Consider the following 20,093-nt stretch of genomic DNA (forward strand, 5'->3'; position numbering starts at 1 on the left):
TGCTCTTGCTGCTAGTGGTGCAGGGCCCTTCTGCAAGGCTTTTCTGGGGCAGCTGTTAGCACAGCAGAGCGGCTCACAGGCATCATGGCAAGGCTCCCACGCTGCAGGATGGGGCTGCAGCTGCCCCGGCTGCAGTAGCCAGCACAAGCCACAGTGTGAGCGCTCTTAGTGGGGCAGATCATGCATCAGAGCCCTGCCAGGCCTTTCACTGCCAACTGACCGGGCAGTGAGCGGGAGGAGAGGCTGTGCAAGCACGGTCTGGGGCTGCTATCTGCTTGAGGATGATATAGTGGGGCATCTCCCTAGGGAGATGCACGTCTTGGAGTGCTCCAGGACCCAGAGGGCTGTGGAAAAGATGTGAGGATTTGTGCTGCTGGCTGCAGAGATGGATCCGCTTCCTGCGGGCTGAGGAGAGCACCGGCAGCCGGGAGCCAGCTCCTGACTCCAAGCAAACCTGAATCAGCTTGAGGGAAAAGGTCTCAAGAAGCTCAGAGAACATTTTCAGTGTTGTCCAAACCCTTCATCTTCTATTTGTTATCCCCATTAGCTAATTGAAATGGAAATAGAGAAAGATATCAAACAACTCTCGCAAGAGGCTATAACACTTGCAGATAAAGGTTCGCTGCAATTGTTCTAAAGCACCTCCTTGGTCCCTGCCCTAGGCAACCACCCCTGGCAGAAATGTGTCCTTAGGAACAGGAGGGATGGGGAATCCAGAGGCAGCTAGATCAGACTAACAGCATCTGATTGCCACTGAGTGATAGCTCAGTTAACAAACCACGAGCTATTAAGGAGAATGACTGAAGAAAAGGAGAAAAAAAGTCACTGGAGGCACTTTGTGCCTCTAATGATGGCTTTGATGTGGCAAATGAGGGAAAATTAGCACCAGACAGACAAATGGAAACTCATTTCAGGAGGCACCGAATGAGACAAAATTGCAAAGAGGAGCTCAGAAGATTGATTGCGTAGCAATGAAACTTTATCTCCCAAGGAAGCCAGTGCTCTCACTCACTCCCTTGCTCACTGTCTGTACTCTGGGAGCTCTCCCTTCATGCCCTTATAGTGATCCCCCTTGATCTAATATAAATACTAGAGCTGAGAAAACAGTTATTCAGAGCAGGAGTGTGAATTTGCTTTGGTGCTATCCTCCCTCCCACCTTTTTTAATTTGCATCTGCAGCAGGTTTTTACTGCATCAAAGGTGAACAGGAGCAGGAACTCATCACTGCTCCAGTAGCCAAAATCTGTTGTGTTCATCTTCTCACAGCAGTCTGAGAAACTGGGACAGTCTGATCACAGCTAAGGTCAGGGAGGTTTGGCTTGGGGCACAAGGAGAATGGCTGTGTGAGGTGGCTTTTGCTCGTATACCAGAGGGAACAGTCCTCTTCCTCAGTCACTTGGGCAATTAAAATAAAATATTAATTAATTAATTAATTAATAATTAAAAATAGTAATATCTAATGTATTATAATATATTAATATATACTTTATTATATATAATGTATTAATATATTCATAATAGTTAATAAATTTAATTAATTTCATTAAATTAATGAAATGCTGAACTCTGTTCATCTCCAAAGCACTGGCGATGCCATTGTAGTATTTTGCTTTGTGTCTGTGACATGTGGCTGTTTGGTAGCCTTGTATCTTCTTGCCCTAAGAGATAAAAGCTTGTCAAGGATGGGAAGAGGTGCATGTCATGAGGAGGGAGCCCTTGCACTGCTCTGTGAATCATTCTGCATCTGGTACCAACTCCAGGGTCACCTGTGAACAAGGAGCAAGGCTTGACAGCCAGGCCAGGGTCTTGTGTTCAATAAAAGCAATGCAGTAATTTAGGGGGCAGAAGGTCTGCAGCCTGGGACTCTCACTGTGGCAGCAGTTTCTGTCCAGGACTTACAGACAATAAGGATTTGTACCAGAGTTAGGCTCATACCTGCCTAAAGTCCTTACTGACACCTCCTGAGTTAACTGTGCCAGACCTGAGTCACTGCCCTGGATTAAGCCTCACTTTAAAAGTCTGGCACCAGCTTGGAGTGAGAGGTTATTCAGTGGTGAATCAAGCACAAATGTTTTTGTTTTGTTTTGTTTTTGCCTTATGTGCACATTACCGATCTCTGTGGATCCTAAGAGGAAGAGCACAGGGACACTATTTGTGCTCACCATCAGCTCTGTCATGTGAAAAGGTTTCTGTCATTACTGTGCAAATTTGATTCTCAGCAGACACCTTTAAGGACCAGGCACCCATGTGGTGAAAATCAGCACTGATGTACCAACACCAATGAGCTGCTGGGCTGGCTAGTGGGTCCCTCTCCCATGGCAGAGTTATTAGACATAGAACTTGTCAAACAGAAGGGATTCACCCATGAGGGTGAATGGGCCTCTGTGTTTGACATGTGCCACAGAGGCAAAGGACAGGTGTGACATTTACACTCCAAACCTGAAGTCCCTCTGTTCTAAAATGGCAATCTTACCTCAGAAAATTAATTTGCAGGACAGCCCATTTGCAGGGCTGCCCTTTGTAGAGCTGCCCTTGAGAAAGGCTGTCTGGGCTGTCACTGAGCTGTGCACACCCTGTGTTTGCAGTGGGACTCTGATGCTGGGCTCTGGTCCTATGGCACTAGTGGCATATCTACATCTCACCAATGCCAGCAAATGACCATGGGCAAACCCATCACAGGAGTGGGCAGCGGCTGAGTCTCATCAGGGACTGGCAGGTATCAGGCTGCTCTAGTAACTTCCTTTTAATGAGTAAATTAGCTGAATCAAAACCACCCTCCAGATACTTTGTGAATAAGGACTAAAGAAGTATTTGGTGGGTGCCCAGCTCCCTTCTTTTCTACTCTTGCTGCCTTGCTTCTCTGTTTTCCAAATCTCCTTTCTACCTCTATTGGCATGAGGTGTGGTTATTTTCCTTGCTGGGTTAGTCTTTGTCTCTTCCCTTTCTGTTTCTCATGCATGAGTTTGTCGAGCAAGCACAAGCCATTTGCCCCACATTGATTATTTATGAAGGTGGGAACCTTTTATCTCAGCTGCTTAGTTACTTAACACTGGTGTAGAGAGGCTGCCGGCAAGAAGCTGCACGTCTTTCAGGAGCTGGGAGACAGGGAAGGAGGCTGCTAGGAAGGACGTGGAGAAGGGAGACAAATAGGGCTGAACCCACTCTAAAGGGTGATTTATCTATAATGCCACCAGAAAGTAGGGGTAAAATGATACCTTTGGGATTTTGTAGTGCTTTGCGTTCACCTTGCAGAGTTCCTAAGAAAATATAAAGTAAAAAGTGAAGCCCATTATTATAAATTCCAAAGAGAAGGGATGAAATGTTCAGGAATGAGTGCGAAGAGAACATGGCACCTCTGCTTTTGTACCCACAGATGCCTCACAGTTGCCTGGGTGCCAGATGTACAGCCTGACTTCTGTGAGTGAGGGCAGAGCCAAAAAGAACAAAAGATTTCCAGTTCAAGCCAGGCTTACTGGGAGAGGCGTTGCAGCCCTCCGGTGAGACTGCCTACCGTGATTTCTGCAAAACCAGGCAAGTCACGCACTTGTAATGGGTCACTGGGACGTGGTCAGGTGGAAACAGAAAATGTGTTTGCCTCCTCAGCCCCCACCCTTTCCTAGCCCAGCTCTTTGTGTTTTCTCTCTTTTCGTTGCCTATCTGCTCACAGTGCACTCCGCTAGTCCGGAAGATGGGGAAGAAATACATCTGGCCATGAGTTCACAAAGACATTTGCAGAGGGTCACCTATGTGAAATGTGCTGTTGGGAAGATCCATTCTCAGGATCCAACATGCAAATACAAGGCTGGCAGCCTGGAAAGGTGTTGTCCCTTTCCTGCATACATAAGTATGCAGGAAAGCAAATTCGTTGTGTTTTGGAAACTGCTCTAGAGCAAAACAAATAGATCAACACCAAAGGACAGGAGCTGAACTGTTTTATGAATGGAGATGCTATTAGAGTGCACTGCAAACAGCATAATGTAATATCAGCTGAAATTTCATTTTACTGTTACTATTAAATCAAAATCTTACACAGAGTTTAATATAGTTCTCCTAAAAATTTCCTGTCACTTCTGCTCTTCCCTTCATCCAGCGACAGCTGAATGTGTCAGATTCCAATCTGTCCCATGGCTCATCAAAAAAATGTTTTATGGAAAAAATATTTTATGGGAACATAAATTTAAATGCTGCTCCAGCATCAGTGCCCTTCAGACAGAAAATGCTACAAGAGCTGCCTTTGGGGTGACCAGCCAGAACAGAGTATGGGTAATGTAAGGAAAGGAGGAGGACACTCTGCCCCCTTCTTTAGCTGCCTGTTGTCAGGATGTGCCATGATATTCTCTGGTGGGATGAAAATGGGACAAGGGCAGGGTGTATCTGGGAGGCATCTGCAGTCAGCCAAGTGAGCACACACATGCACTATGGATCCTGAGCCTCATTTAGCAAAGTACTGGTCCCAAGGAGCTCTGCCATCCTTTACAGCTTTCTCCACCACAAGCAGAGCAGCAGGCTCTGTTGAGGGAGGCTGCTGTCTCTGTGGAAGGGACACAGTGTCTCTATCCCAGTATGAGCTCTCAGAGACAGCTGTGAGAGGGGGAGGCTCAGCTCTTGGGGTCCCTCTCAACTGAGCCAATACCCAAGTGCAGACACCATAAGCAGGTTCTGCTCTCCACCCAGCCGCTGAGCAAGGTTTTTCGTGAGGCTGGCTGAGCAAAAGGCAAATCGAATTTTCCCCTCCAGCAGTCTCAGCAGCAGCAGAAAGCAGGGCTGAGCTGTTCTGAGCAGTGCAGGGATGCTTTGCTGTGACTGCTGTGCAGGCTGCAGGGCTCTCTGGCTGCCCCATCTCCAAAACCTGCTGTGCCCCTGACTCCCTATTCCCCAGCAGGGAGCAGGGCATGCACCCCCAGTCACTGATTCAGCAGTGCTTTGCCTTCCCTATGGCAAGGCCTCCTAAACTCCTCGTTTTCCTTTCCTATTACGCCAGCTACTCTGTCCCCACGTGGCTAAGGCTGTGTGACTGTGTGGCTGTGTGACTATTGTGGGTTGAATGGCGGTGGCATTTAAACCTGGATATTAACAGAAGCGTAAGGGGTGACTGGCTGTGCCCATGTGCAATGCCAAAGCTCTGGGCACAGCTCAGCTGGCACAGAGCAGCTACTGATGAGCAGCTGAGTGAGCTCAAAAGTTCTGGTTTAAAATTTGATCTTACAAGCTGACTAGGGATGAACTAAAAGAAAGACCTGCCCTAAACGTGTGGGCTTTGCGTATTCCGCGCCGCAAGGACGGGATGCGCTGTTTAGGGAAAGGCAGAGGCAGGCAGCGCATCATGAGGGAACATGCCCTCCCCAGGCATTCCTCCAAGCGAGTGCTCACCTACAGACACGCCCCCCCTTGAGAAACCTCTTCCCTGGTGGGTGTTTTGCTTACACAGGCATTCCCCAGAGATCGTCCCTGGAGACAGTTTTAGTCTGAGAGGAGAGCTGTCTTCATGGCATGTATTTTTAACAAGGCTTAAAGGTATGTGTTATTCCCATCCCTTTCCCTGCAGAATAAATACTTCGGGGCAGTGCAGTTACTGATCTGATCTGCCCAAGATCCTGAGAGATTATCTCAGCTGTGTGCTCTCTCACAGCCTCTTCCCACACCCTGGGCAAGCGGCAGAGCCCTGCTGCCCAGCCAGGAGGAAGGTGCCACGAAATGTCCGGAGGGTCTAAGCCTTCACGGCCCTCTGTTGTCATAGTTATCCTTCCTAAGGTGCTCCAGGGGGTGTGCAGATAACGCTGATAAGAGTGGTGACAGCTCCCGGGTGCAGGGTGATGGAAATGCTGTGATGCTGAGGCTGGCAGACTTCTGAGGCCTGCAGACATCACCAGCGACACGAGACAGTCCTTAAGCAACACCAACAGCAAGAGCTGCCCAGGCACCCAAATGCTGCTGGACCATCTTCTTTACTTGTAATGGCAACCAACAGCCAAGGATCTGTGTGAGCAAAGGCCTAGCATACACAGGGTCTTGAATAGCTCATGAATTAGGATGTGGAAGATTCGGAAAAAAGGTTAAAATTCTCCTTTATGAACGAAGAGGAAAAGTCACATCTCCTTGTGTAAACAGGCCTGAGTGGAGAAGTGGACCTGTGTTTGTGAACTCACCCCTTGCTTCAGAGCAAAATGCTGGTTTGATTATGTCTCTCTGACACCAGGATTTGTATTTAAATGGAGATTTCTTGCCATTTGATAACAAGCAGAGTAGAGATAGAAAAGAATTCCCTGGTTCTGGGCTTTATGGTGCCCAAACTCCACAAAAAGGCAGTGAATTAGTAAAGTGTGACCTTAATAGCCCTAAATGCTCCCAGTGTGTGCAACAATGTGATGGGCTCATCGTGTGGGTTTTGCTGTAGCAGCACCACAGGGAATGAAATTAAGTCAGCTACAGTTGTCTGAAGAGTCCAAACCTTGGTAGACTCACAGATGGTTACTACAGAGTGATGAGGGGAAGCTTGAATCTTTCTTCTGCCTGTGCTTAGCACCTCTGCAAAATCACCTGAGAGGACACACGGGGGATTGTTTCCTGAGGGGCTGATAAAAAGCTCACTCACTAAAGGCAAAGACACGACCATGATCTTTGCAGATGTCCAGAGCCTCAGTCCAGGAGATCCTTCAGAAAAGTTTTGAAGGGCCATGAATGGTGCTCTTTCTTACAGGAAGTGCACTTTGCTGTCTCAGAAAGTGCTTTCTTTTCTTACCTCAGCAGTGTGTTTTCTGACTGCCTCAGCTAAACCAAATCCTTCATTTCTTCAGAAAGTGCCTGTTTGCTGAGCACCCAGATGTGCCAGGCTGCAACCCATGGATGGCAAAACTTCACAGTTCCACAGTTTTTGGTGCTCAGATTCTTGGGTTTTGTCTTTTCTACAGAGAGAGTTAATCGCCAGACTATGGACCAGGAATGCTTAAATCTTTGATCTGGCCCAGTTAAAACTGAGATTGTTCACATCTCTATCCTGCATGGAGAGACTGCTGTAAAAAATCAGAGGTAGCCAAGTCTCACCCTGAGACACTCTCAGTGTGTGCTCATGGCCTGCTGCTGCTTTACAAATGTCTGTCTTCTTTCCTGGAAATAGACAACAAGACAACCAAGCAGCTCAGATGTGAGGGCCCGAGCTCTTGATCAGGAGCAGTGTGTGGCAGTGGAGGAAAAAGATGCAGACTCATTCACCGGAGATGCTGCCCTGGAAGAGCCTGTGGGCGTTTGCTGAATGTTTAGTAATTAAGCTGATTCTGGGCATGCCGATTATCATTTCAGGGAGATGTGGAACATCCTGCAAATACTTGCATAAACATCTGATTCCCAGGACACACGCAAGCACTCGGGTGTATGGGAGGGAAGGGGAAGCAGCCTGAGTGTTTTGAGAGCAAGAATAAATAGGTGCTGTTGCATCTGTGACATTGTTTTGGTTTTTAATCCAGCGGGGAGGAACCACAGGAAATGGTACATTTATAATCCTGCTTTCTGTCTCAGTCAGCCAGAGTGAACAACTCATTAGCATGCAGATTTTGCTCCTTTTGTTCATCAAAGCGATAATGCAGAGAGAAGCCAAGTGAACTTGGAAGCCCATTGTTGAGCACCTCTTGTACTTTCTTCAGGGATAGCACAGGTGGAGGACCACTCTGTTTTCCTACAGCACTATCCAGGTTCTACTGTTGTCCATGGAGTCCTTGATAAAATTCTTCTCAGGACTTTAAACTGCCTGGTTTAGGAGTGTGACTACTGCAGAAAAGGTTTGACTCTGGAGCAAAGTTGTGAGAGTTGCACCTCTCCCCACCCCCAAAATCATAGTATCATAGAAGGTTTTGGGTTGGAAGGGTCTTTAAAGATCATCTAGTTCCAACCCCCCTGCCATGAGCAAGGACACCTTTCTCTAGAATTCTAGAGATACTTCGTTGTAGACTTTGGTGGGGATATATCAGTTAGACTATTAGAGCCTGGGTTTAGTACCTAACAGATCTGGAAAATGCTCTGAGATCACACCTGCCCCAATCTTCTGGGACATTTCATACACCACAGTGCAATTGCATTATTAATTACACCCTTTCTCCAAACTTCCCAGCAGGATCCTTGCTGTGCCAAGTACTGCTGACTACATGGGGCATCCATAATCCAACTTCTGCGCTTCTGTGCTGTCTCATGCAAGCTCTGGACTTTCCCTGTATCCTGGCACAGCGTTAGTGCTAAGGCAAGGAGGGAACTAATTGCCTCCAGGCATTTTTGTCAGCTTGTACAATTCTTACAGAGCTCTTGGCCTTGCACATTAAGAAGACAGGCAGGGAGACAGACGTGGGTGTATCTGTGTGACAGGGGTGGGGGCAGCAGCTCCAGACAGCGCTCTGCTTAATTGGTTTCCTTCCTTTCCCACTGTATTAATCACCTCCCTCTGCATGCTGCCCAGGGCTCATTTCCAGTCATTTTTCAGGCCTAGTGAGAGGGCCATGGAGCAGCCCAGGAATGGATTGCTTCCCAGCAGTCCCTGGGCAGAGGCACAGGTCCCTTTTTCTGTCTCCCTGGCTCCACAGCAGCCTACTTTCCACCAGTCCCTCTTCGATGCTCGTTAATGGAGAAGGAGGTGAGCATGAAATGGACTGCTAAAACCTATGAATATTTCAGAAGAAAAAGTCAAGGGACTCCATTAAATCCTGTTCTGTCTCTGCAAATGGAGCTGGGGGGTGGGTGTGCCGCTTAATGAGAAACCCTAGCGCCATGTGCCCGCATGATGCTTTCCAAAGTCCCCCTTTTGCAACGTCCCCATAGTCACCCAACACTGCTGCCATCCTCTCCTTTCCCAGACAAGTCCAACATCTCTGCTGTCAGCCATGTCTCCTGGCTGCCTCAGCCTGTCCCTATGTACCCATATTCACCACCCAGTTGTCCTCAGATGTACCTCTTCCCCCTGTCACACTCATAGCATGAGGGACTTCCCCTTGGGACCCAGCATCCCAATGTCCTGCAGCAGCCCACCAGCTACCAGCACACTGTTTGTCAGCATCTTCCCAGCTCACCTTCTATCTTCCCCAGCCCCTTCCAAGTCCCCATGCTGATCACAGCCTCCTCCAGACAGCTGCTGCCCCCCCATCAGCAAACAGCAAGAGCGGCGGCAGCTTTCAGAGCAACAGACAGAGCCTGACAGCCCCATATGTTTCAACAGAGACAGTTCCTCCCTCTAATGGGCCCAGAGGAGCGCGGCTTTCAGAGGATTCAGCGTGGAAGTGACAGGCTGGAAAGTCTTATTAATGGTCTGTGCGCCGGCGAGGGGCCGCAAGCAGCGTGTGCCAACAGCCCAGAGGCCATGGCCAGGCAGAGCCAGCCCTCCCCAGCCACCAGCATCCTGCCCCAGCCCATGCCCTGGGCTGAGCAGAACCCTTCCCTGACATGAGAGACAGGATGGTGATTTGCCTTTGGCTTTTTCCTAGAGACCAGTCAGTGTGTGAGGTCTTTCCAGACCATGCACCCTGCCTTGTACCCTGTTCTTCCAGCCCTGACTGCCAAACACGCCCTGTGGAGTGTCTGGCACCAGGCTTGGCTGTTATGCACGGAGAAGAAGCATGGGGGAGGCAACCATGACCAAGAGGTCTTCTCTCTTTTTGTTACTGAGAAGCAGCGGGGTCAAGGAAGCCGAAGTGCCAGTGTGCAGAAACTGCTCACCCTTTTGCTGGATGCTGGCATTCAAACAGGATTTGTCTTCTGGTCTTTAAGTGACTTCTAAAGAAGATGACCTGTCTTCACTCACAGAACTGCCCCTCAGAGACAACTTCTCCATGGTTTCCAGGAACATTGGTCTTCCACATCCAAAAGCTCAAGGTGTCTCTGCCTTTAGACTCCAGCACCCCCTTAGGCCACCAGGAAGTGTGGCAGTTTCTCAGCTTTCACTGTTTGTCCTAAATCATTCAGGTCTGCATCAGAAGGAAAGAGACCCAAGAAGGAAAGACTCAGGATCTGATCAAGCACAAGGAAGGAGCCTCTGCTTTTCACTTCCACAGTGAAATCATCTCCACACTTAAACAGTGAGCTGCTGCACAGACAGGTGTTGAATGAGGCTTTAAATTGACATTTAAGCCACAGACTGTACACAGATAAACGGCCAAGGATGGGGACACCCAGAGTAGAGGGGGAAAATGGAACCCTCTTCATTACATCTCACCTCCAATGAGAGAAACTGTTTTTTGCCTCTGTGGCTCAGGGTCCTAAGGAGGGCCACAAAACCCTTCAGAAGATGACTGTATCAAGGTAAGAAAAGCATAATTATGGGCTCAGCAGGGAGAGGCCTCACCAGCATTTTTCAGTTCACCCCAATTAACTCTTCCTTGTTATCCAGCCACCAATGACCTGTACCACCCTTCCTCTCTCTCACCACAGATAATGACTCTCCCCTCTCTCTCTTGGCTAAGCATCCACCCATTGCTCCTGAAGTGCTAATTACATTTTAGTCATAATTTGCTTAATCAGCCGCCATAATTACATTAAGCAATGCCTTTCTACCTATATACAGCTTGTAGTTTGGGTTGTAGGCTGATACAGACATGGGATACAAGTACCCCGGTCTGTCTTGTACAAGCTATCACCTCTCTGCAAACCCTGCCCCTCAGCCACAGTGGTGTTCCTCTGAGAGAAATGGGCTTTCACTTCCTTGCTTCTCTTATTATTAATGTTCAGAGTTTCATGCCAAGCTAGAGGAAGAATTATTTCCTCTTTAATATATAAAAGTGCCCCTACATGGAGAAAAATAATTTCATTTTTAATAAACAAAAGTGATATAAGGTACAGAAGTGCATCATTTCCTCTCACTTTTTCACTTATCTTTAGCAAGAGAGTAGCCCTGTTCAGACTTGATGCCAGCTCTGTATACTGGTAAAAAAGGACAAAGTGTTGCAGACTGGGAGACTGTAAATGTCTATTACAGAGTGCTTCATATGTGCCTCATATTCCCTGCTGGATAAAGGAAAGCAGACTCAGAAATTCGAGTGGTTCTGTGAGAAACAATAGTCTTTTGCCTGTGACCTCAGCAGAGCAATGAGGGTGGCAAGTGTGCTGTGAAGCTGCTGGCATTGTCAAAAACCAGGAAACCTGAAGTTCCTGTTGCAATTTCCCTAAGGAAAGGAGGTCTCCCCCAGCCCAGGGTAGGCTAAGCCAAGGGGCCACCAAAGGAATGGGAAACACTTTGCTCACTCAGAAACTGGGGAAAGTTTACTGGTGTGGTCCATGGATGTGGCAAGACATCCAAAGGGAGTTCACCTGGGCAACTGGGGGAGGTTGAAAACCTAAGGTGAGCCATGGGCCATTTTCTACAATTCAGGCAGAAAGTTTATTTCTTCTTGCAGTGGCTAGAATGCAACTCTGGAAATTATAAGAAGGCACAAAAAGTTTGCCATGCATGAAGTCTCAGGTGGAGATTTACATTAGACTGAGCTTCAGCCGACACACATGCCCTGGGCCAACTCCTGCCCTCCTCCTCTGCTGTGCTGCAGATATAAGAGTGCAGGGCAGTCTTGCTGCCTCAAGACAGCCATTGACTTGGAGAGAGGTCCTTGAGTGTCTTTTTAGAGGTGTTTTGCCCCACAGAAGCAAAGCCAATCTGCCAGGGTTGATCCCTGCAATCCAGTGATGTGGCTAATTGAAACCACTTGATTTTGAATGCTTAATATTTGTTTGCACACAAGATGTAGTCCACGCCTTTTTTGGAGAAGCCACGAGGCAACTGATGATTACATACAAGAATACAGACATCTAATTGTGTCATTTGTAAATTGGCACTTTGTCCGGATCCCATATGAGGTGCTGAGGTCTGCTCTGTTTCCCAGGCAGCTCCTTGGAGCCTCATCAGGAATTTTCTGGGCCCTTGCTAAGCCAGCTGCTGTATTTCATAGATGAGTTGCAAGTGATTTCTAAACAGTGGTTGCAAAGCTTCCTGGGATGAATAGATGTGACAAAAATGCTTGATTTCAGCTCTGCTCTTGAGCTGCTGTCAGATACAGCTCAGGATTAAGTCAGAAGCCTAGCACAGCCCAGGCAGCAATTCCTGCTCTGTTCATATATCATTGCACTTGGCACAAACTTGATACTGAGGGAAATAATTGGTGGGGCTTCTAAGCTACTGAAATATATATTTCTATCTCAACAACTTCTGGGGTTTCCTAGTGAGCTACTGAAGATTTAAATCCAATGAGGAATTTGATATCTTTAGATAAGCTTGCACAAGGTTGCCTAACTTCTTTCCATTGAGGGTGGAACAGCACTGGAACCGCTGCCCAGGGAGGTCTCTCCCTGACTCTCCCTCTCTGGAGATATTCTGGCATCGGTGTCACCTGCCCTAGGTGACCCTGGCTTGGTAGAAGGGTTGGACTGGATGATCTCCAGAGGTCCAACCATTACTTGCTGGTGACCCCCATTCTTATTTCTACATCCAAGCAGATTCCCTGACTCAGAACATCCCAAGCCCAGATATGGCCATGGACATTTTGCAGCTTTGTGGTGCCCAAGCACTTTGTTTCTCAGTTCAGCCTTGTCCAGGCAGTTTCCAGGCAGTGTCCAGACAGCCACAGGCCTTTCTTGGGTCAGAGCATCCATGGGGATGTCTGTGTCATGTTAAAAAACCCAGGACTTTTGCACAGGAGGCCACATCTTCCATCAGGGCAGCTAGATATTCTACCTCAATGGATATTAAGCACAATAAAAACATGCTGGCCTCTATGGCCTTTTAGTTCATCATTTCAATTTAACATAGCTTTTTACCCATACAGAATCAGTAGAAAGCATTTTTTTCCACAGTAGAAGGACTTGACTGAGAAGGTCAAGGGAGAATGAAATGAGATATTTTTTTTTGTAACAGAATCAAAGTCCTACACAAGGGAGAAATTTCTATGCCAGGAGCAAATAATTGCACACAACTACACGTATCTATAAGTGAGAGACTTTATTGGAACCAATTTCTCAAATACAGACATCTGTATTATTCTCACTTCTCGGGAATGTTTTCTGCTCATTTTTGAAGCTTGCAACCTTAGGACAATATTCAGGACATATGTGTACATTAGATCTCTGCAGATGGACACATTCATAATGCACAAGTACAATGAGTGAGAGACTCTTTCCAGATCCTCACACAAGAGCATCGGAAATGGGCCGCTCTAATTGTCAAGTTCTGCTCTTTTTAGCTTCCAGACACGTCACAGTTCTTGATACTCTCTAGGCTGTAGCCACCTTCTTCAGGCCCCGATTTATTACTGTGTTACTTCAGCTGTATGCCAGTGGAACTCCTCAAAATAGGGCTTAGGTGATGCACAGGGATTTGTTTTATTCATTGGGAACAGGCATGAGCAGAAAAACCAAGCTATTGGGTGAACAGTTCACCTGGGATTTTCTTTTGTGAGAGTAGTCTAGGTCTCAGGCTGGGATTTCTTTTTTTAGAAGTGACCAGTGGTTCTGGGTGTGTAATACATGAATCTTGATGTTCAGAGCATACAGGGGACCTGTGGCTTGGACCCCAGTGAGGTGTCTCTCAAGTTGGGCACTCCAGATGTGAGCCACTGGGGTCTCTAGCCTGTTCTGCAAATCTCGACCTTCACCTCTTCTTCCAAGTATTGCTCAACAGAAGAATGTAGTAATAAAGCATTGTAGGTAAGAATGCAGGCTCGCACATGACCTGAGATCAACACCCTGAAAAATGGATAGAGGGTAGCGCTTTCAGGACCACCTAAATGACTCATGATCTTCAGTTCCATTTTGGAAAATGACTGGAGAATTTCAGGCCTGAGACCTCCCAAATGCGCTGCAGAGAGGAGTTTGGACATCCTTCAGCATCTGGGCCTTAGGAACTTGCGTCTCTTTGAAAGCCAGTGAAATGTGTGCTCTCAAGTGCCCACGTCACTTAGGTTATTCTGAAAACTGTACCCTATATACATATAGGTAGATAAGGGGCAGACTTTCACAGGCACAAGAGGCAGTTAGACATGTAACTCCCATTGATTTTTTTTTCCCCCTCGGGGACCTGGAAAATCCCCACCCCCTCCCCGAGGAGTTGAATCCTCCTCTCGCATTATTTTCACACCAGATTAACACCACTGGTTCCAGTGGAGCGACTCCTGAGTTATCCCAGTGTGAGCGAGAGGAGAATCAGTCCTGAGGTGCTCTAAATATCCAGTGAAAGTGCTAATGTGGCAATGCAGAAAAGCAGGGAATCTGAGCACAGGCCTGGAAGAGGACCCCCAACGTCACCTCTGGTGCTGCTGAGCTGCAGGTGACCACCAAGCAGACTTTTTAGCCAAGAGGAACCACAAAAACATTCATTCAAACCCTTCCCTCCACCTCTGCAAACCACAGCCACTCCATTTCCTTCCTAAGACACCTATGACAAACAGCAAATCCTCAGTATGAAGAGTCACAAATGCTAGTTTGCTGTTTGGAGACCACAGGAAAAAAGAAATAACTCCTGTGGGGAGTTTGGTTTGAATTCCCCCTTCCTTTCTTTCTCCTTTCCATTTTTTCTAAACTCCTCTCCATCAGTCATGGCTATTTCTTTCATCTGGAGTAACATGTTTCCCAAGCAATGGTGTTTATGTGGTCACCACAGGTGAGTTCCTTCTGGCTAAAGCCTCTCATTGGGCTGCATTAGGGTTTAGGATTGGAAAACACTGTGTCTGAAGGGATCTCAGCAGGATGCCCTTCCCCTCCCTTTGGAATGTGGCTCACGGAAAAGCTCCTTGGCTGATGCAACTATTGCAAGGGTTGTGGGGTTTCATCTGCTATCAGTGCAGACAGTCAGAATGCCACAAGCATTTCAAGTCAGACCAAATTCATGCTTACAATCTACTGCATTGATGGAGAGTTTATGTTGGAATTTTTTTTCACTTTTTCAAGGCTTAGTCTAGTGAAATGTAGTAGTGAAATGTCAAGAGCTGGCCTACAGCTGGTATGAGCATTCAGGATAGCTGTGGGTCACTAGCATATCTTAACAACAGGGGCATGGAAAAAGCCCCTCTAGGACCCTGAATTTCCACAGCACTGCATGGTGAGGTCAGGCATCATATTCCCAGTGTGAGTCACTCTGGCATGCCCTGCCCTTTTTTTATATAAAATAACAACCACAGAGCACCCCCAGGAAAACCTCTACCCTCTTGAGGGAGAGAGAATTAGATACATACTCCCTAGGGAATTCCTGTTGGTTGTTACAGTGGGAGTAGGAGAAAAGCTTCAACTACTCTGCTGATGACTCTTTGCCCCACTCTTTACTTCTGGGACCTCCTGCCTCTTCTGCTGCTTTCAGCTCACTTGATGTCTTGCTAGAAAAATCATTCCTCAAATACTCTTGTTTTCTTTCCAGTTTCCGTCCCATGCTACATCCTTTATAGTGTTTCCTTTTAGCCTTTGAAAATCTGGCTGAAGAGGCAACTCAAGGAAATCCAAATGCTTTTCTCTGCTCTCTTCCTGTACCCTGAAGACAGCCCAGCTTCCTATACAAATCTTGTGTATTACACATTAAACCACTGCCTGCTCAAGGCAGGGTTTGTCTCTGTGCTCTCTCTCACGCTCTCTTTGCCCTGACTCTCTGGCAGGATCAGGACACGGTACAATAATAAAGATAGGGGGTGCTTGGTTACAGCCGGTAATTTTAAACTGGAACCAAGGGAGAGGAATTAGTATTTAAATTATTTAGGTTTGCAGTTGGTAACCACATATCCCGTTCTCTTTGTGGGGGGAAAAAAACCAAAACACAAAACCCAACCCTTTGTTCTCTAAGCAACATGGCAAAGTATGTTCTTACAAACGGTGACAAAACACGCGCGATGCCCCAAGCATCAACCAAGGGGGAGGCAACATGCGAAATACAAAGGTCCCTGGGGAAGGAAAGTTGTTTCATTTTTTGAGGAGGGAGGAAGGCCTATGTCCAGGAAGACATGAGAAGTGGTTTTCTTTTCCTTATAAAGTTAAAAATAGTAATAGCAAAGTGGAGGCAAGATGAAAACTTTGGGGTCTGAAATCAGAAGAGCAGGGAAACCATATGGTCTTTGCAGAAACAGGCAAGACAGAAAACCTTTTAAAATGGTCATGACAGGAGATAAGGCCAAACAAAAACCATGGTCCCTCCTTCCTGCCCCTCCCAAACACCTCTCCCACAAATCTGGAGAGCTGAACCTCAGTTCTCTCAACTTGGTGCTAGAGACACGGGGTGTCTGCAGTGTCTGTGCTGGGCTGGGCCCCTTGTGTGCTACGAACAGCAAACATACTGTACACCTCTCCTCCCTACGCCTCAGCCCCCGTGTCCCTCAGAGCGCTCTCCCTCCCAAACACCACCCACACCCCGCTGCTCCCATGGCAGACACGGGAGGGGTGCTGAGACCTGACATACGGTCCAAGCAATGCCTGATGTCTGCGCTACATTTGCTGAGTTGAGGTCAGGCTGGAAGGTGTCTCAGGGTTTACCACCCATCATGACATGGGAATATTAGCATATATATCATTTATGAAGTATGACACAATACCTATCTGTCAGTCAGCCCATCTTTCTACCTATTTAGTCTGTCTAATCTACTTTAGCTATCTACGTTTCACTATCTCTATCAATCATCTATTGCTCCATATTATCTAATTTCTTCCGGTCTCTCTCTCATCTTTTGCACTCTAATCTTTCTTTCTCTAGCTATACTCCCCTCTCTCTCCCTATCATCCATCTATCCACTCAAAAATCTTTCCCCCCCTCATCTCTCTAATCCCTGTTTTTAAAAATCTTTGTCCAATCTATCTCCCACTCTCTCTTTCCCTCTCTTTAGAAAAAAACCCGCCCTGTCTCTCTCTCTCTTATTTCTACAGAATGCCAGGAAGCACATGGAAATGAATCCCGACATGTCTTGATGGCACTTCCAGTGAGCAGTCTACGTTCAAAGCGATCATTTCTGAGGAGACACCGTTCATCTTTTCTCCCTATTTCCAACAAAGAGATGGAGGAGAACAAAGGAGTAGGGCAAGGAGTGCCAGCCAGCCCTCCAAAGGCCATGGGGCTGCCACTCCAAGAAGCATCGGCCATCAAAGGATGCTGGAGCTGTCAACATTGCCATCCTTTGGTCTTCCTGCTGTGAGGACAATTTTATCTTGGTCCTGCAGCATCACACAGTTATGCTGCAGGGTACTCTGGCTGTCATTGCCAGCGAGGCCAGGAAACCATGCAGGAGCTGCTGGGAAAGCACATGAAATTAATCAGGGCAGTGAAAGAGCAGTAATTAGCTTTTATGAAAGCCCAGATACTACTAAATGCATTTTAACTGTTTGCTCTCATAGCTCATAAAGACAGCAGCAGACCCAGATGGCTGTACAGGCTCAGGGTTTGGTGTCTGTCTGTCCTCCGCTAGGACAGGCTGGGTGGCACCAGGAACAGCCTGCAACCTGTGGGAAGCAGTGATGGAGATTTAGGAGGTGGGGCTCTGCCCACAGCCATAAATGACAGCTGAAAATCTTGGCCCTCATTAGATCTGGGTGAAGCACCCTGGGTTTGGCAGGAGCAGGAATGAGGTACTTCTCCAAGTGCCACCAACTGGCTCCTAGGCCACCAGGCCTCGTCCTGCCCATGTGCCTATTTATTCAATAAATATTGAATAGTAATTGGCCCAATTTATTTTGCCAAACTGAACACATCTGGGGGGCATGCTATGCTACTCAGGGACTTCAACTCCAGCCCAGTGGGATGAGCATCATCCTACTGTGGCGAGAAGCTCAAGTCCTAGGCCCCTGTCACCTCACAGCCCTCGGCAGGGGTTAGACCTTGGGTGTGGCTCAAAGGTGGTCCCTCTGCAGGCTCATACCTCAAAGGCCACCACAGTTCTCCAAATCAGGGCCTAGAGGTCTCCTAGAGGGACGCTTTCAATGATCTTTCCTAAAACTGATTTTGCTACTTTCATTATTTATGTTAGTCAGTGCTAACACCTCGCTCAAAATCCGAGCCTGCTCCCCTTAAAAATCCCCTCAGTAGTGCCAGGGAGAGCAGTCAGTCACTGACTGGTGGCCAAGGAGCACAGCTGGGCCATGCAACAAGTGGCCCACCAAAGATCACGGGCCAGCAGGATGTACGGCAGCATAGAAATGCGACACGGTGGTGTTAATGATAATTATTCTCATTTATTATAATTATTGTTCAGTTTGAAAAAGGAGCCTGGAGCCAAGCATTATGCTAATTGGCACATTTTCTAGTTGTTGTTTTAGTTCTGAAAACAAACTGGGGTTTAGTATTTTTTTTTTGTTCATTTGTTTGTTGCGTTTGGTCTTTTGTTTGTTTTTTCTTTCGTTCATTCCATCGCATTGAAAAAGGAAGAAAAGAACCTTTTTTGTTCCCCCCTCTTTTGTTTTTAACTCACTCGGTAAGTCTGGACTCCTCAGATGAACGTAACATTGCACACACACACACTTGGAGAAGAGAGAGAGGAGAGAGAGAGAGAGAGAGCGCGCTCGCAGTGGGCAGACAGACACACGCACGCGCCAGGTCAAAGAACTCTGATACAGTGCAAGAATTTTCCCAAAATGATTGGATCATCATTACCAAAAACTTGCCATAACAACACCAAGAAACAAAGAAATGTTTAAGCCACACTGTTTGACTGGGATTTTTCCTGCTTTTTTTTTTTTTCTTTAAATGTTTGCCACACAGAGAGAAAAAGGGTTTAAGTGGTAATGGGAGAGGGACAGACAGGCTCACAGATGCGAGCAGGAAGGGGGAAAATCGAGATTGGGGTGGGAAGGAAGGATAGAGGATAGGGGGAGGGAGGGAGGGGCAATGGGGAGTCATTTCTTAATGTTCAGGCATTTTCTTGGTCCGCCTTGCTCTCTTCTTCTTTCACCTCTTCCTGCTGGGCACTTTCAGTAGGTTTGGTTTCTTCTACAGCATCTAGTGGAGAAAGAGATGGTCCAGTGTTAGTCAGCCATGATCTAGAGCATCCTGCATATGCACACAGCCTGATGGACTGCATGGCTCCAGGCTTCCCTGTCTCCAAAGTCACCCAGGTCTCAAAGTCCCTGGAATTTCTGCAGCATGGACAGAACATGCCAAGGTTCAGCCCAGCAGGTAAATATGTAACTCTCACAAACCACCTTCAGCCAGAAAGCATGTGCCACTGGAAGGAGCTGCCTTGCTTGCTGCTGATGTGTCAGACAGCCACTGTTCATTTCATTAGGGGCACTGATTAGACTCCTGGTTTATCAGCTAGATCACACACCCTTTCACAGAACCCACTGGCTGTGCCAACCACTGTTGAACCATTGTCTCCCGGTTACAATACGGATACTCCCAGCCAAGACTTAAAGAGAGTCACAAAGAAAAAATTCTATACACACCTGAAGCCTGCGAGACCTAGAGGGGAGAATTTTACGCCCTGTAAATCAGACTTCTCTCACACTGAATAGAGATCTAGAGAAATGTCTCTAGCCTTCAAGAATCTGAGCCTTCATCCAGAGGTTGCCACATCTCTCCAGTTTTCTGGTCTCTCATTTCAAAAGCAAAGCTGCCCTGGGGGGAAGCAGTGTGTCTGCCTGTCAGTCAGACACCTTATTCTGGCGCACCATTCACATGAGAAGTTAAAACTAGTGCTAGGAGCTATCCCACAATGAACTAGACAGAGGATCAGAACCCAGGGGAAGGCAGAGGCAGCCAGGAGGAACAAGACAAGTGAAAGGAATGCCCCTCAAGCTGGAGTAATCTCACTCCTGGGTTTATCTAGCCCAAGCCTCCTTCCTTGCAGCAGGATAAATTTAATTGTCTCAGAGTTTCTACTGCCCAGCTCTCATCAGGGTACACTAACATGTTCCCAGCCTTGTTCAGAAACAGTGCATGTACTGTGTGGATTGCTTTTTACAGGACAAAGTGGTGGTGGACCCAGGGCTGCAAGGCTGTCAGAGAGAATAATGCACAAGGGTCTCAGAGCACTGTAGTGACTGGTCTTCTCCATTGACATCTGTCCCTTTCCCTCACTGGGTACCAGTCCCACACATACACAGTCAATAGAAAGGTCAAGCAAGCAGAAGTCCAGAACTGGGATAAAGAACAGGGAAAATAAATACTTGGGATACAAAGA

General features: G+C 47.3%; 1 protein-coding gene across 2 annotated transcripts in view; it reads right to left on the minus strand.

Moving 5' to 3' along the window:
- Window positions 1–12,940: 12,940 nt before the first annotated feature.
- Window positions 12,941–20,093, minus strand: part of GAP43 (growth associated protein 43) — a 195,261-nt gene continuing 188,108 nt past the window's right edge. For both annotated transcript variants that reach the window (XM_086882859.1, XM_086882860.1), the window contains one exon: window positions 12,941–18,910. In XM_086882859.1, coding sequence (XP_086738985.1) covers window positions 18,822–18,910 — 89 coding nt within the window. In that variant the 3' untranslated portion in view covers window positions 12,941–18,821. The remainder of the gene's footprint in view (window positions 18,911–20,093) is intronic.

This window comes from Cyanistes caeruleus, chromosome 3, assembly GCF_971803275.1.
Source record: "Cyanistes caeruleus chromosome 3, bCyaCae1.hap1.1, whole genome shotgun sequence".
Lineage (NCBI taxonomy): Eukaryota > Metazoa > Chordata > Aves > Passeriformes > Paridae > Cyanistes > Cyanistes caeruleus.